The 17,575-nt window shown below is 35.6% G+C and overlaps 1 protein-coding gene and 1 long non-coding RNA gene across 6 annotated transcripts in view; one reads left to right on the forward strand and one right to left on the reverse strand.

Moving 5' to 3' along the window:
- The window catches only part of RAVER2 (ribonucleoprotein, PTB binding 2), a 93,724-nt gene that overhangs the window by 20,138 nt on the left and 56,011 nt on the right, over window positions 1-17,575 (forward strand). For all 5 annotated transcript variants that reach the window (XM_040470501.1, XM_040470503.1, XM_040470499.1 and 2 more), the window contains exons 2-4: window positions 1,199-1,265; window positions 5,895-6,364; window positions 9,453-9,644. In XM_040470501.1, coding sequence (XP_040326435.1) covers window positions 1,199-1,265; window positions 5,895-6,364; window positions 9,453-9,644 — 729 coding nt within the window. The remainder of the gene's footprint in view (window positions 1-1,198; window positions 1,266-5,894; window positions 6,365-9,452; window positions 9,645-17,575) is intronic.
- Window positions 1,745-17,203, reverse strand: LOC121027256 (uncharacterized). The gene is made up of 2 exons (XR_005788622.1): window positions 17,162-17,203; window positions 1,745-2,009 (listed from the first exon to the last, which is right to left on the reverse strand). It is a non-coding gene; the product is annotated as an uncharacterized LOC121027256 (long non-coding RNA).

The following is a 17,575-nucleotide window of genomic DNA, read 5'->3' on the forward strand; positions in this document are numbered from 1 at the left end:
TGAGGTACCCTTGCTCTGGTACCTAAGTAAAAGCTAAATGAATATTAGCTATAATAATGGCAATAATACGAATTATTATCATTGAGTAAATTCGCTTCTATTGTGAACTCAACATACCAGCACTTGTGTATGTTTAATTTATTTATGTGCAATATAGAGCAGGTTGGCTGTAACCCTCCATCCAGGATCAGAATGTCCACCTACATGATAGTCCAGTTCCTTTAAAAAATAATAATTGCATCTGTTGTGTATTATTAGTAAACTTTCAAGGCCAAATATCAATTCAATGACAAAATAATTATTTTCAGTTTAGTGTATGTTAGACTGCCTAGCATATGCAAAGCAGTACAGGTACTATACAAATCTATGAAATACAGTTCCCATACTCAAGTATTACCAATTTAACAGGAGGATTGGGAATATAAATTTGCTTTTTCAGGACCCCAGCTGGGTGAAAGTCCTACCAGAAGAAGCAAGTTCAGACTGGATTGATAATGGAAACAGAATGAACTGGAAAGCCAGTTTCAACATCTTGGGGAGCCAAGTGGAAATAAATTGAACCACACGTGTACCTTGTGGTGGTTATTGTTTCATACCCAGGGATCGCTAGGTTTGCAGTCTAACTGTATTTATTCTCTAGGCTGGTACTACAGCATCTACAAGTGTATTACTTGTTAAAAACTCAGTATGTGATATACAAAGAGAAATGTTTAATATTATTTCTATAAGACAGGCATTAAAAAAGTATGATCATTGTTAGTGTAGAGGTGAGAGAAGTCATGTCCTGTGGGAAAGAATTGGAGAAAACTTCATGAAAGAATATTTGAACTGGGATTTCAAAGGATGCATGTGGTTTCAGATGAAGTTTACAAGTATTGATATCTTTGTCCCATGCAAGGTCAAGGTATCCACATGAGCAGAGATTCAGAATGAGGGCTGTGCATGGCATCCTCATGAAATCGTGCTCATAGAGCAGAAACAGGATCTGTGTGCAGATCCTGTACTGGGAGATACAGTTGGAGAGGTAGGTTGATGTTATATTTGGTGGGCCTGGAATGCCTTTAATTTAAATAATGGAGATCCGTGGAAGGTGTTGTATATGGCAGATGGTGGTGGTAGTAATGATTGGCTAATACAGCTGGATTATCCACTAACTGCATTCATGTGTTTATTTGAACTCGTGTTTTGTCTCTTTCAGGAAGTTCATGATTTATTACAAGACTATGAGTTAAAGTATTGTTATGTGGACAGAAATAAGAGAACAGGTAAGATTTCACTTTTAAGCATCTGGTTTCACTTTGATTCTAAATGTGGGCATTATTAATGTATCTATGTATCTTACTAGAAACATTCATTTTTATAAAGAATGTCCTAATACGTTGTGATGTTATAGTAAATTTTTGTAGGCTTTGTATTGTTTATTTTTTAATTGCAGTATAATTAACATGCAATGTTAGTTTCAGATGTACAACATATTTTTTTTTAGGTGTACGACATATTGATTCCACAATTCTATACATTACTCAGTGATTACCACAGTAAGTGTAGTCACCATCTGTAACCATACATGATTACAGTATTATGGACCGTGTTCCCTATGCTGTACTTTTCATCTCCGTCACTTATTTCATAGCTAGAAGTTTGTACCTCTTAATTCCCTTTATATATTTCACTCACCACTCCCCCATGTCCCCTCAGGCAACCACCAGTTTGTTCCCTGTATTCAAGAGTTTTTTTTTTTTTTATTAAAGCACATTCAGTGCACAACACGGGGCTCAAACTCATGACCCTGATACCAAGTTGCATGCTCCATCACCCGAGCCATTCAGGTGCCCCCCCCCATTTGTTTTTGTTTATTCATTTGTTTTTTTAGCTTCCACATATTAGTGAAATCATTTGGTATTTATCTTTCTGTCTCTGATTTGTTTAACTTAGCAATATACCCTCTAGGTCTGTTCATGTGGTTGCAAATGACAAGATCTCATTCTTTTTTATGGCTGAGTAATATTCTGTTATATGTGTGTATATATACATGTGTGTGTGCATATATATGTATATATATACACACACCATATCTTCTGTATGCATTCATCTATTAATGGACATTTGGATTGCTTCTATATCTTTGTTGTAAATAATGTTGCAGCAAACATGTATCTTTTCAAATTAATGTTTTCTTTTTTTTTGGGTAAATACCCAGTGGTGGAATTACTGAATCATATGGTATTTCTATTTTCAATGTTTTGAGGAACCCCCATACTACTATCCACAGTGGCTGCACTAATTTACATTCCTATTAACAGTGCACAAGGGTTCCCTTTTCTCCTCATCCTCATCAACACTTTTAGTTCTTGTCGTTTTGATACTAACCATTGCGACTGGTGTGAGGTAATATCTCATGATTTTGATTTGCATTTCTCTGCTGATGAGTGATGTTGAGCATCTTTTCATGTATCTGTTGGCCATCTGTATGTCTTCTTTGGAAAAATGTCTATTCAGGCCCTTTGCCCATTTTTAAGAAATGTTTGTTTATTTATTTTGAGAGTGAGAGTAGGAGAGAGAGAGAATGCCAGGTAGGCAGAGAGAGAGAATGCCAAGCAGACTCCATGCTATCAGCACAGAGCCTGCCACAGGGCTTGATCTCACAAACTGTGAGGTCATGACCTGAGCTGAAATCAAGAGTCAAATGCTTAACCAACTGAACCACCCAGGCACTGCCCATTACTGCCCATTTTTTAATCACATTGTTTTTTGGTGTTGATTTGTATATGTTTATATGTTTTGGGTATCAGTCCTTTGTCAGATACATCATTTGCAAATATCTTCTTACAATCATTAGGTTGTCTTTTTGTTCTGTTGATGATTTCCTTGGCCAAGCAAATTAGTGTAGTCTCAATAGTTTATTTTTGCTTTTGTTTCCTTTGCCTAAGGAAACATACCCATAAATATGTTGTTAAGGGTGATGTCCAAGAGATCACTGCCTTTTTTTTGCAACCATTAGGAGTTTTACAGTTTCAGGTCTCACATTTAAGTCTTTAGTTCATTGTAAGTTTATTTTGTGTATGGTGTAAGAAGGTGCAGTTTCATTCTTTTGAATGTGGCTGTACAATTTTCCCAGCACCATTTATTGAAAAGACTGTCTTCCCCATTGTATATTCTTGCCTACTTTGTTATAGATTAATTGACCATATAGGTATGGGCTTATTTGTGGGCCCTCTGTTTCATTGATCTATGTGTCTGTTTTTCTGCCAGTACCATCCTGTTTTGATTACTACAGCTTTGTAGTAGATCTTGAAAGCTAGGATTGTAACACTTTGAGCTTGATTCTTCTTTCTCAAGATTGCTTTGGCTTCTTGAGGTTCTTTGTGGTTCCATATAAATTTTAGGATTATTTGTTCAGGTTCTGTGAAAAATGTTGTTGGTATTTTGTTAGAGATTGCATTAAATCTGTAGATTGCTTTGAGTAGTGTAGACATTTTGACAGTATTGGCTCTTCCAATACAGGAGCATGGAATATCTTTCCATTTGTTTGTGTTATCTTCAATTTATTTCATCAATGTCATAGCTTTCAGAGTACAGGTCTTTTACCTCCTTGGTTAAATTTATTCGTAGGCATTTTATTCTTTTTAGTACAATTATAAATGAGATTGTTTTCTTACTTTCTCTTTCTGCTATTTAATTATTAGTGTCCAGAAAGGCAACTATTTTCTGTGTATTAATTTTGTATCCTGCAGCTTTGCTGCATTCGTTTATTCTAATAGTTTTTGGTCAAATCTTTCAGGTTTTCTACGTATAGTATCATACCATCTACAAATAGTGACAGTTTAACTTCTTCCTTACCAATTTGGATGACTTTTACTTCTTATTTAATTTCTGTGGCTAGGTCTTCTGTACTATGTTAAATAAGAGTGGACATCCTCGTCTTGTTTCTGGTCTTAGATAAAAAGCTTTCAGTTTTTTACCATTGAGTATGATGTTAGCTGTGTGTTTTTCATGAATGATCTTTATTTAGGTTAAGGTATGTATCCCCTAAACACACTTTGTTGAGAGAGCTTATCATCAATTCATGTTGAATTTTGTCAAATGCTTTTTCTGCATCTATTGAGATGATTGTATGACTTCTTTGTTTTGTTAATGTGGTTTATCCTTGTTGATTGATTTGTGAATATGTAAACCTGCTTGTCGCCTTGGAATAAATCCCACTTGATCCAAGTGAATGATCCTTTCAATGTATTGCCGAATGCAGCTTGCTAATATTTTGTTGAGGATTTTTGCATCTGTTCACCAGGAATATTTGTCTGTGATTTTCTTTTTTTTGTAGTGTCTCTGTTTTGTTTTTTTTTTAAATCAATACTGGCCTCATAGAATGTATTTGGAAGCTTTCCTTCCTCTTCTATGTTTGGAATAGTTTCAGGAGAATCAGTATTTTTGCTTAAATGAAAGGTAGAATTCACTTGTGAGGCAATCTGGTCCTGGACTTCTGTTTGTGTGAAGTTTTTCATTATCAGTTCAACTTTGTTACTAGTAATTGGTCTGTTCAGATTTTCTATCTCTTCCTGATTCAGTTTTGGAAGATGGTATGTTTCTAGAAATTTACCCATTTTTTCTAGGTTGTTCTGTCTATTGACAAAATTTTTTGTGGTATTCTCTTACAATCTTTTGTATTTCTGTGGTGTCAGTTGTTAATTCCCCTTTTATCTCTGATATTTATTTGTATCCTCTCTTTTTTTCTTGATGAGTCTGGCTAAAGGTTTATCAATTTTGTTGATCTTTTATCTCTTGGTTTCATTGATCTTTTCTGTTGTTTTTTTTTACTCTCTATTTTGGCTCTGATCTTAATATCTTCTTCCTTTCCTGGCTTTGGGCTTTGTTTTTTCTTCCTTTTCTAATTCCTTTAGGTGTTAGGTTAGACTGTTGGAGATTTTTCTTGTTTCTTGAGGTAGGCCTGTATCCCTATAAATTTCCCTCTTAGAACTGCTTTTGCTGTGTCCCAGAGATTTTGGAACATTGTGTTTTTATTTTCATTTGTCTTCAAGTATTTTTAATTTCATCTTTAATTTCTTCATTGAAGAAATCCAGTGGCTGTTTAGTAGCATGTGGTTTAGCTTCCACCTTTGTGTTTTTTTCCACTTTTTTTTCTTGTGATTGATTTCTAGTTTTATACCATTGTGATCAGAAAAGATACAGGATTTAAATTTTATTAAATTTATTGAAACTTGTCCGTATCCTGTCATATGATTATCCTGGAGAATGTTCCTTGTGAACTTGAAAAGAATGTGTGTTCTATTGATTTGGAGTGGAATATTCTGTATATATCTGTTAAGTCCATCTGCCCTAATATGTCGTTCAAAGACACTGTTTCATGATTGATTTTCTGCCTGAATGATCTATTCATTGATGTAAGTGGGGTGTTAAAGTCCCCTACTATTATTGTATTACTGTCAATTTCTTGCTTTCTGTCAATATTTGCTTTATGTATTTAGGTGCTTCAATATGAAAGAAAATTTTTAAGACTTTATAAAATTTTGCATTAGACATAGTTGGAAAAAATAAAGTCTGTATGAAAATCAAAAACAAAACAGAACATTGTAGTATCTTACAGTGGAACTCCTGATATAATTCCTGTACTTTGATTTGAGTCACTGGTCATGAAATTAGGTTAGTGGTTGGTATCAGCCTAAAAAAACACAATGAAATAGAATAGAAAATATCAGAGTGCATTGCATAGGGCAGGAGTTTCAGTTACTAATACTTTTGTTTCAGAAATATTTGAAGTGTGTGTGTGTGTTTATTGAGTCACAGACCAAAAATGTATTCCTTACTGTGGGTCATAGTCAAAAAAGTTTGCAAACACTGGCTTAGACAAAACTTTAATTTATTTTGTTATCTTCTAGCTTTTGTTACCTTACTGAATGGGGAACAAGCCCAGAATGCAATTCAGATGTTCCATCAATATTCTTTTCGAGGAAAGGACTTAATTGTTCAGCTCCAGCCAACAGATGCTTTGCTGTGTATTACCAACTTACCCACTTCTTTTACATTAGAAGAGTTTGAAGAACTTGTTCGTGCTTATGGAAATATCGAGAGATGTTTTCTAGTCTACAGTGAGGTTACTGGCCATTCCAAAGGCTATGGATTTGTGGAATACATGAAAAAGGACTTTGCTGCAAAGGCTAGATTGGAGTTATTGGGTAAACAATTGGGAGCATCAGCTCTGTTTGCACAATGGATGGATGTTAATCTATTGGCTGCAGAGCTAATTCATTCTAAGTGCCTTTGTATAGATAAACTCCCTAGTGACTACAGGGATTCAGAGGAGCTGTTGCAATTTTTTTCCAGTATACATAAACCTGTGTTTTGCCAGGTATGTATTTTTCAGGTATCATTTGAAATATTTGAAAATATCTGCCTCTGTATCTATTGTATATGCACTCACAAATTTATTATGCATATGTGAATATCACAGTGGATAATCTAATTCTTCTTTAGTCTAAAATGAAGACTTTAAGTTCATGGTAAATTTTAAATCAATTCCCATTGTGTGTGGGTCAACCTATAGTATTATATAGTTAAGTATGTCTTAGCAAACCCATCACTTGCTCACTCACCTCATTCCATCCATGTGTCTAGCCTTTCATTCATTGATCCATTCATCTATCCAAGTTTTACTTATTATCTTCTCCGCACCAGACACTATATTGCTAAAAGTTAGAAATAGAATAGAAACGTACTCTCTCAATACCTTACAATTTTGCAGAAGGTACTGACAAGCAAATAATGATAAATTCTGTATAAAGAGTGATGTAATTATTGGAAGATAGAAAAGTATTATGAGGTTTAAAAAGAATGTATAATTCTGTCCTAATGGGATCATGGTGAGACATTTAGAGAAGATCTTGAAAACTGACAACACTGGTACGAATTTTCATGTAATATATCAGTAAGATTAAATATATTCTACTAAACATAGATATGAACTATAAGATCCTTCCCTTATAGGTGTTTGATAGCAACTAATGAACTCTTTTTCTCTCTTGCTTTTCTTAATTTCTTCCTTCTCTCTCTTCTCTCCTTCTCTCTCATGCTTCTTTTCTTCTTAACCCCTGTTCTCCACCCCCACCACCCCACCGGTTTTCTTTAATCATATATTTGTTGAGTCTCTACTGTTACAGTGGGAGGCTAGGAGTTATGGTCACTCACACACACACACACACATACATATACATAACCATAGTATATTTAAATAATATATATAGCTAACTACATAACTATATATAATATCTATAATTATAATTATATATCTGTGTATATATTATATATGTATATAATATATATGTATATATGTATATATGTATTATATACATATATACATATGTATATATGTATATATGTATTATATATTATATATATATAATGTATATATATATTATATATATAAATGCTACTTTATTTTTTCATTTCTACCCCTCCAATCCCAATATAAACATCAAAGAAACCATCCAAGAGCTTCATAAAATTAGAAAGTTTTGTGACAAAGCTTTTGTCAGTCTTTGCTCAGTTATTGAAAAGTGATTTCTCTAATCCATATACTATTTTTGAATACTAAAAATTGTATAGTGATATTCTAAGGTCATATATAATTCTTTGTAGCTGTCGTTGAGGCCTTTGAGGCAAATGTGAGGGGGAAAGCTGTTTATCACAAATTGTATTTGAATTATGAATCCCAGAATTGGAAGGTACCTGAGAGGTTCTTTAATCCAGCTTGCCATTGGTAGAAAAGTGTTTGTTACACTATTTGCAAGTGGCCATTTAGCTTCTGTTAAAATACTTCAAAATAATGGAAAATTAACTAGATGGGGAGTCAGACTAATACATGTTTGAGTGGCTCTCCTATTGAACTAAAAAAAACTCTTTAAAACTACTGATGCTGTGGACTTAGAGGATTTTGTCTTTTGGAAGAATTAAAATGGTATTATAATTTATATAGGCATGAAAGCTACCATAATGAACCAGGAATAATAAGTATTTGAAACGTTTTCAAAAGATTGATAAAATAACTTTATGATGCCTTTAGCAGTGGATCTGTGATGTTCAGATTCTTGCTTGGTAGGTAGACATGGACTACGTTGAACATAGTCTCTTACTTTGTAATCAAGGGACACCAAAGACAGTGACGGCTTTTACAAATCTTGATTTTAATATCTGGTTTGGATTACAAGAGGAACGGGGTTGTAGGAGAGATGTTTAGAAGAGGTATATGTTTTCCCTTTCTCCCATGTAATTGGAAAAAGTTTCATGGAAGAAGTTTCATGAGGAAAGTTTTAAAAGGAAGGAAGAATGTGAAGGAAAGATAGAAATTTGGTCTCACTGTATAGTTAGAAAGTAAAACTTCAAAAATAAGAGAAAAGAAACTAAAAAGGACTAAGAAATGATTTAATTGTAATATTAACCTATGAGATGCCAAATCCAAACAAGTATCATAGATGTGTCTTCTTAAAGACATACCATGCTGAATTTTATCACATTTACCACTTTATAGAGTGAATGTGTTTAAGATAATTCAGACATGTTCAAAACTTAGAAACTTTTTAGTGTCTTATTTTGTTCTTATTTTTGCTCTTTGTACCAGTCTTTACAGATCCAGGACTTTAGTATCTTCCTTTACACTCTTACAGGTGGGTGACTGGAAATAAATCTAGTTCTGCATTGTAGGAGTTTGTTTAGGGCACATTCAGAAATAAAGCTTGTGTGTTGCATATGGTATTTTAACAAACCCAGGGCACAATTTTCCCACATAAGGTTTGCTTTGGAATACTTGACCAAATTCCTGAGATCTTCCTGAAATACTGAATTAAAAGTTGAATATGGTTCCTCCTGCCTTTCTTCTCTTGATAATATAAACTTTAATTTACATAGATATGTGGTCACATAATTGTTCAGTATCTTTCTTTGTCCATGTATCTGGTAAATATATTTTAAAGAAAGTGTTATTTATTGTGTTTCTACATTTTTCTATAAATTATCAGTTACACATCTTCCTTAATATAGAGGGAATATTGTCATTTGAGCTTTGAGTTTTAAAGTAAATTAGAAAATCAAAGAATTGAAAAGAAATTGGACAGAGTCTTGTTTATCATCCTATCTTCAGGACTGCATCTAAGCAACTAGTGAACATTCGTTATTTATGTATTTGTTTATTTATTAATGTACCTATATGTCCAGTGTGGGGCTCGAACTCATGACCCCAAGATCAGGGATCGCATGCTCTTCCAACTGAGCCAGCCAGGCATCCCACAACTAGGAAACTTTTAATTTTCGAGAGAGAGAATACATTATTTTCACCAGTATATGCTCTGATACATTTGTTTTTGAAAATGAAAATTACATACTGAAAATAAATATTTCTAACCAGATAATTAGGATTCTCCTTTTAACAAACTGTGTTAAATCAGCTTGCACAGGATGAAGGTAGTTATGTTGGCGGCTTTGCAGTGGTGGAATATAACACTGCAGAGCATGCTGAAGAGGTTCAGCAAGCCGCTGATGGTATGACGATCAAGGGAAGCAAAGTCCACGTTTCCTTCTGTGCCCCAGGAGCACCTGGGCGAAGTACATTAGCAGCATTGATAGCAGCTCAACGTGTGGTAAGTTTATTGTTCTTTATGAGGATATAGAAGAATGCTAATGCTATCTTAATCTATCCAAACCAGTTGACCATTCATTGGACCTTCATTACATTTCCATTACACAAAGACATTCTTCCTTTGTAAAAATTGGCTAAATGGTATCTCTGTCAAATCAAGCCAGGAGTCATTACAAAAGAAAAAATTGCATTAAGTAAAGTGTATCCATCTGAAAAAGTTTTTTGAAGGAATGTTCTGTTCTAAACTTTGAGTGTGATGTCTCTTTTTACAAGGTGTTCATAAGTATGCATAGTGCAAATACAGGAAGGTGTGTGCTTCCTTTTTGCCCACATGGCTCATTGTAACTACTTCTTTATTGTTGACTGCCTGCTTATTTTTCTCTGTACCTCTGTAGTATGGAAGTTCCATGCAGATAGACACTATTTCTTGTTCAGTTTTTACTCGAGGCATGTTAGCATAGTATGACATTTGAATGTGACGTTAAAGTATGATTTTGAAATGTATTGTTGGGAATGGAGGATAGAATTGCTAGATAAATACAAATTTTGCATGGGACATACTTACATTGAAAAAATTATTCATTGATTATCTGAAACCCATCTGGGTATTACCAATTAAATCTGGCAACCATAAGGAGGTAGAAGGAATTGAATAAAACCTTTCAAGCAGTAGGATGAGGTGAAATTTGCGTGCTTCCAGAGTGGTGAGTGGTGGAGGTGGAGGAGTATAGAAAGGGATGAGATGGTAGGTTGATGCCAAATCAGAGGACCATCAAGCACTGGAAGGATTTAGACTGAATTTGATAAGCAGAGGGGAGCTTATGAGGTATATAAACAAGGTAGTGATGGGATCAGAGTGAAGCCATCAAGAGATTAGTCTGAAAGTGGCTCATGGATGAACGGGGGAGGGAGAAAAGGATAGGAGATTGCTCTTGGTCTCACATCACTTGCCCTCCTCTTCCTGTTCTTGCACTTCATGTCTGGTCCTTGATCCCTTCTCCCTTCTTTTGTTTGCCTTTTCCTTCTTAAGCTCTCCTGTCATTCTCCTGTTCTAAGTCACAGCCTCAGCTATTCTTTGACTGTCAATGTCATGCCTCTGTTGGATCAGAGTTGCTGAGTTTACAATTCTGAATTCATCCAGTCACCTACTTCTGCAGCCAGGGCACTGTGTCCTCTTGAAGAAAAACAAACACTTGGGTGACTTGATGCTACTACATGTGTGTGTCCTGCATTTATGGCTGGTCCCCTGAAAAACTTTAGCTTCACATCTCTCATCAGCCGCTCTTCTCCATTTTCTACAGCAATTACCTTAAGCCTTAATCTCTCTTCTGCCTTCGTCCTTTGTATCAGATGGTCATGCTTCATCCATGGACAAAGATCCCTGCTCTCTTGGAGGAAGAGTTGTACCTCGTCCAGCCAACACAGCGGCTCATGACTGTGTCTCCCATCTTCAAGGATCGTGATCCTTACCTTTCAACGTTTTTTCATTGGTTGCTCTGCTAGCTCCATCCCATCTTCTCATAAACATGTTCAGATCCTTTCCTTTAAAAATTCTTTCTAGAAATTGGCTTTTAAGTCAGAGTGGCTAAAATGAACAAATCAGGAGACTATAGATGCTGGAGAGGATGTGGAGAAACGGGAACCCTCTTGCACTGCTGGTGGGAATGCAAACTGGTGCAGCTTCTCTGGAAAACAGTGTGGAGGTTCCTCAAAAAATTAAAAATAGATCTACCCTATGACCCAGCAATAGCACTGCTAGGAATTGACCCAAGGGATACAGGAGTGCTGATGCACAGGGGCACTTGTACCCCAATGTTTATAGCAGCACTCTCAACAATAGCCAAATTATGGAAAGAGCCTAAATGTCCATCAACTGATGAATGGAGAAAGAAATTGTAGTTTATATACACAATGGAATACTACTTGGCAATGAGAAAGAATGAAATAAGGCCTTTTGTAGCAACATGGATGGAACTGGAGAGTGCTATGCTAAGTGAGATAAATCATACAGAGAAAGACAGATACCATATGTTTTCACTCTTACTGTGGATCCTGAGAAACTTAACAGAAGACCATGGGGGGAGGGGAAAGAAAAAAAAAGTTCGAGAGGGAGAGAGCCAAACCATAAGAGACTCTTAAAACTGAGAATAAACTGAGGGTCAGTGGGGGGTGGGGGGTGGGTGGGTGATGGGCAATGAGGAGGTCACCTGTTGGGATGAGCACTGGGTGTTGTATGGAAACCAATTGGACAATAAATTTCGTATTTAAAAAAAAATTTTTTATGTTTATTTCTGAGACAGAGACAGAACACGAGTGGGGGAGGGGCAGAGAAAGAGGGAGACACAGAATCCGAAGCAGGCTCCAGGCTCTGAACTGTCAGCACAGAGCCTGATGTGGGGCTCGAACTCACAAACTGTGAGATCGTGACCTGAGCCAAAGTCGGTCGCTCAACCGACTGAGCCACCCAGGCACCCCAACAATACATTTCATATTAAAAAAAATAGAAATTGGCTTTTATATTGCTCTTCCTTCACAACTGGAGCCTCTTGAACAATTAGCCCCTACTTGCTTCATTCCCGTTTCTTCATTTCCCATTCCGCCTCAGCCTGATATACTGTGGTTTCTACCTCAGCTATTCAAGTGAATCTGTTCCCATTTAGATTAATAGAGATTTCTTAGTATTGAAGTTGAGTAGGCACTATTCAGCATTTTATTGCTTGGTGTCTTTAAAAAAGTCTCCTCCACCATCTTGAATTCTACCCACTATTCTTTTTCTGCCTAAGTATTCGTGCCCTTTCTTCTTTTTCCCTAAGGGCTGGTATCAGACTTCTGCCTTTGGCTTTTTCACTTACTTCTTGTATATTCCAATAGCCCCAGTTATTGCCTATCAGTAATGACTTACAAGCTTATATTTTTGAACCAGTTTGCCCTCAGCACTAAATATGCATTTCCAAATGATTAAACATTCTTCCTTCATATAAGTAGTTAAATTTCAACGTTTTCAAAAGAAAAGTATCTTTTCTCTGGAATTTGTTTTTCTGTGTTCTATAATGTAATATTGGATTTGCTGAGGTTACAACTCTGAATCCATCCAGTCGCCTACTTGCACCAGCACACTGTGTTCCCTTAGAGAAAAACAAACACCTAGGTGGCTTGATGCCACTATAAATATGTGACATACATGTATAATTCTGTGTTCGGTATGTGGCACAAGTTCACCCAAACTAAAATTATCTGAACCAAAAACTCAGTTAATCATGATTGGTTTCCCTCACCTGCTGCCCAAATCCAGATGTCAAAAATATTAGTAAATCCTTTCAGTTGTATGTCCCAACATTTCTTAAATCCTTGAGACTTGTCAACATCTTTGTTACTTTGCTCAGGATCTCATCTTTTCTCACCTTGGTGTTGAGAATAACCCTCTGTGTGGTTACCACTGTAATCCATCTTCCACAGGACCTCAGGAGTGATCTTTTCCATCTTCAAATCAGATTATGTCATTTACTTACTTAATATTCTTTAATGTCTGAATAAATTCAGATTCCTTTGCATGGCATGCAGGGCCCTTCATGATCATATATCAGTGATAATGAGAAATCTTAAATGTTTCTTGATCTTGAAAGTAATGCATTTGCATTGATGCTTTCTACAGGTTCCTGGTACATATACTTTATCAAATTTTCTGAGATTAAAAAAGAAAATCATGGGGCGCCTGGGTACAGTCAGTTAAGCATCCGACTTTAGCTCAGGTCATGATCTCACAGTCCATGAGTTCGAGCTCTGAGTCAGGCTCTGTGCTGACAGCTCAGAGCCTGGAGCCTGTTTCAGATTCTGTGTCTCCCTCTCCCTGCCCTTCCCCCCCCCACCCTCAAAAATAAATAAACATTAAAAAAATTTTTTAGTAAAAATTTTAAAAAGTCATAAATAGGTACTAAAATTTATCAGAGCATTTCTGTAACTTGAGATAATCCTGTGATTTCTCCCTAAATTCTTTAATGTGCTGAATCACACTGATTTTCTCATGTTAAACCATCCTTGCATTATAAACTGTAATTGATAATATTTTTTCCAATGCATTGTGTGATTTGATTAGATATTTTATTGTGCATATGTGTATGTGTCCTCATACGTGAAAAATGCTTAAAATTTTTTGTACCATCATTAATTTTGGAATCAAGGGAAATACCTCATTAACTGATTTAACTGTTTTTTTCTCCTGCTCCCCTTTTCTTGCTACTTCATGGATCAATTCATATAAAATAGGGCTTGCCCATTCTTTGAAAATTAGAGAAATCTTGTCCATGAAATCATGTAGACCTAGTCCTGGAAACTCATACAGAGGAAAATCATTGGTTACCATTTAAGTTTCTCCTATAGATGTTTAGACATTATACTTTTGTTTTTGTCTCTGTGCCATATTTGGCATTTGATTATATTCCATTTTGGTTAATTTTTCAAATTTATTGGCACATAGTCATTTATAATATTTTTAAAATTTATTTTGTCTGTTCTCATTTTTTAAAATTTTATTTATGTATTTTGAGAGACAGAAGAGCACATGAGCTAGGGAGGGACAAAGAGGGAAGGAGAGTGAAAGAGAAAGAGAGAGAGAGAGAGAGAGAGAGAACAGAAAGAAAAGAAAGAAAGAAAGAAAATCCCAAGCAGGCTCCACACTGTCACCACAGGGCCCAGTGCAGGGCTTGATCTCAGGAACAGTGAGATCATAACCTGGACAAAAATCAAGAGTCAGATACTTAACCGAATGAGCCACTTAGGCGCTCCTACTGTTCTCATTTTCATTGTGTATTTTATTTATTTTTTTTCTCTTTGATCAGTGTTGCAAAAGATTTCCCCATTTTATCTTTTCAGAGAAACAGTTTTCTTGTGTTTATTTCTACCTTTTGCATATTTCTGCCCTTCTTTTTAAATTTTAATTCCAGTATAGGTAACATAGTGTTATATTAGTGTCAGGTGTACAGTATAGTGATTCAGTCATTTTGTACATTACTCAGTGCTCATCATGATAAATGTACTCTTAATCCCCTTCACCTATTTCGCCCCTCCCTCCACCCACTTCCCCTCTGGGAACCATCTGTTCTCTACAGTTAAGAGTCTGTTTCTCAGTTTGTCTTTCTCTTTGTTTTGTGTCTTAAATTCTACATGTGAATGAAATTCTAAGGTATTTGCCTTTCTCTGATTTATTTCACTTAGATCCATCCATGTTGTTGCAAATGGCAAGATTTCAGTCTTTTTTTGGCTGAGAACTATTCCATTTTCTGTGTGTGTGTGTGTGTGTGTGTGTGTGTGTGTGTGTGTGTGTGTGTATCACCTCTGCTGTATCCATTCATCTATATCAGTGGACACTTGGACTGCTTCCACATCTTGGCCGTTGTAAATCATGCTGCAGTAAACATAGGGGTGCCTATATCTTTTTAAATTAGTGTTTTTATATTCTTTGAGTAAATATCCAATTGAGAAATTTCTGGATCATATGGTAATACTATTTTTAATTTTTTTGAGGAGACTCTGTACTGTTTTCCACAGTGTCTGGTCTTATCTTTATGATATCCTTGTTTTTTTCTTTTTCAGGTTTACTCTTTCTCCTCTGTCTTTATTGATATTAGTACTTAGCACCTTTATTTTCAATCTAGGTTGTTTTCTGATGAATATATTTAAAGCAAGTTTCTTTTTAACTAATGCTATACCTATGTGTCATAAATTTTATTTTGGCTTTAAGTTTTTATAATTTACAGTGTTTTTAATAATTTTATAACACGGAGTGTTATTTTAGTTTCAGGTATACAATATAGTGATTCCACAATTCTAAACAATGTCATAAATTTCAGGTTATAAATGTTTAAAATTATTTTATTTCCTTTTATACTCAAAGCTTTTGTTTTTGTTTTATGTTCACTTACAAATTTTCAAAAACTGTTCTTCTGACATAGATTTGTAATTTATGGTACATGGTTACTTTCTGTGAATGAGCCATGTGTGCTCGGAAACAATCCAGACTCTATGTTTGTGGGTTATAAAGTTATATGTGCATATATGTATGTATAAATATTAGCTTGAGTTTATTAATTATGACTCAGATCTTCAATATCTTATTTTTTTGTCTGTTTGATCTGTTATTGAGAGAAATGTATTAGAATTTATCTGTGTAATTGTTGGGTTTTCTTTTTTCTCCTTAGTCTGCTAGTTGTTTCTCCATAGATACATGGATAGGTATCGGTATTATTAATTAGGTACACATTTGTTTGTAGTCATATTGATCATTTTACCAGTATATATTCTTCTGATGTTAGAATTGCTACTTCAGCTTTCTTTTAGTTTATATTTGCCGTCCCTTTATTACTAACCTTTCTTTACATTTTGTTTTAGGTATGTGTCTTATAGCTAACATGTTGCTCTAAAAACATGTGTTTAAAAATCAAATTTAAAAAGTATGTCTTTAGTTGGTATATTTAAACTGCTTGAATATGTAGTAATGATTATTCTTTTATATTACGTTTCCACCCCCCATTTTTTTTTTAATTTTTTTTTTCAACGTTTATTTATTTTTGGGACAGAGAGAGACAGAGCATGAACGGGGGAGGGGCAGAGAGAGAGGGAGACACAGAATCGGAAACAGGCTCCAGGCTCTGAGCCATCAGCCCAGAGCCTGACACGGGGCTCGAACTCACGGACCGCGAGATCGTGACCTGGCTGAAGTCGGACGCTTAACCGACTGCGCCACCCAGGCGCCCCAACCACCCCCCATTTTTTAATGTTTTTAGTTTTGTTTTTTTTTGAGAGAGAGAGAGACAGAGCATGAGCAGGGGAGGGGCAGAGAGAGAGGGAGACAGAATCTGAAACAGGCTCCAGGCTCTGAGGTGTCAGCACAGAGCCTGATGTGGGGCTTGAAACCCTGAACCTTGAGGTCATAACCTGAGCCGAAGTTGGATGCTTAACTGACTGAGCCGCCCAGGCACCCTATACTTTTTCCCTTTATTTTCATTTCCCATCTACTGTTGGATGAATAAGAATTTTCTTCCTCTTGTTTGAGAGTAATATTCTCTATCTTCATCCTCTTGGTAATTGTCCCTAACTTATTTACATCCCTAGATTTATTAGTATCTCTTTCTTCCCACTTAACTTTTTTTTTTTTTGCATTTAAAAAAAATTATTTTTTAATTTACATCCAAATTAGCATATGGTGCAACAATAATTTCAGGAGTAGATTCCTTAATGCCCCTTACCCATTTAGTCCATTCCCTCTCCCACAACCCCTCCAGCAACCCTCTGTTTGTTCTTTATATTTAAGAGTCTCTTGTGTTTTGTCCCCCTCCTGGATTTCTATTATTTTTGCTTCCCTTCCCTTATGTTCATCTGTTTTGTATCTTAAATTCCTCATATGAGAGAAGTCATATGATACTTGTCTTTTTGTGACTAATTTCGCTTAGCATAATACCCTCCAGTTCCATCCACGTAGTTGCAAATGGCAAGATTTCATTCTTTTTGATTGCCGAGTAATACTCCATTTATATATATACCACATCTTCTTTATCCATTCATCAGTCGATGGACATTTGGGCTCTTTCCATACTTTGGCTATTGTTGATAGTGCTGCTGTAAACATTGGGGTGCATGTGCCCCTTTGAAACAGCACATCTGTATTCCTTGGATAGATACCTAGTGGTATAATTGCTGGGTTGTAGGGTAGTTCTATTTTTAATTTTTTGAGGAATCTCCATACTGTTTTCCAGAGTGGCTGCACCGGTTTGCATTCCCACTAAAAGTGCAAAAGAGATCCTCTTTATCTGCATCATTGCCAACATCTGTTGTTGCCTAAGTTGTTAATTAATGTTAGCCATTCTGACAGGTGTGAAGTGGTATCTCATTGTGGTTTGATTTGTATTTCCCTGATGATGAGTGATGTTGAGCATTTTT

Source organism: Herpailurus yagouaroundi, unplaced genomic scaffold, assembly GCF_014898765.1.
Source record: "Herpailurus yagouaroundi ecotype Mexico unplaced genomic scaffold, PumYag 77, whole genome shotgun sequence".
In the NCBI taxonomy this organism is placed as follows: domain Eukaryota; kingdom Metazoa; phylum Chordata; class Mammalia; order Carnivora; family Felidae; genus Herpailurus; species Herpailurus yagouaroundi.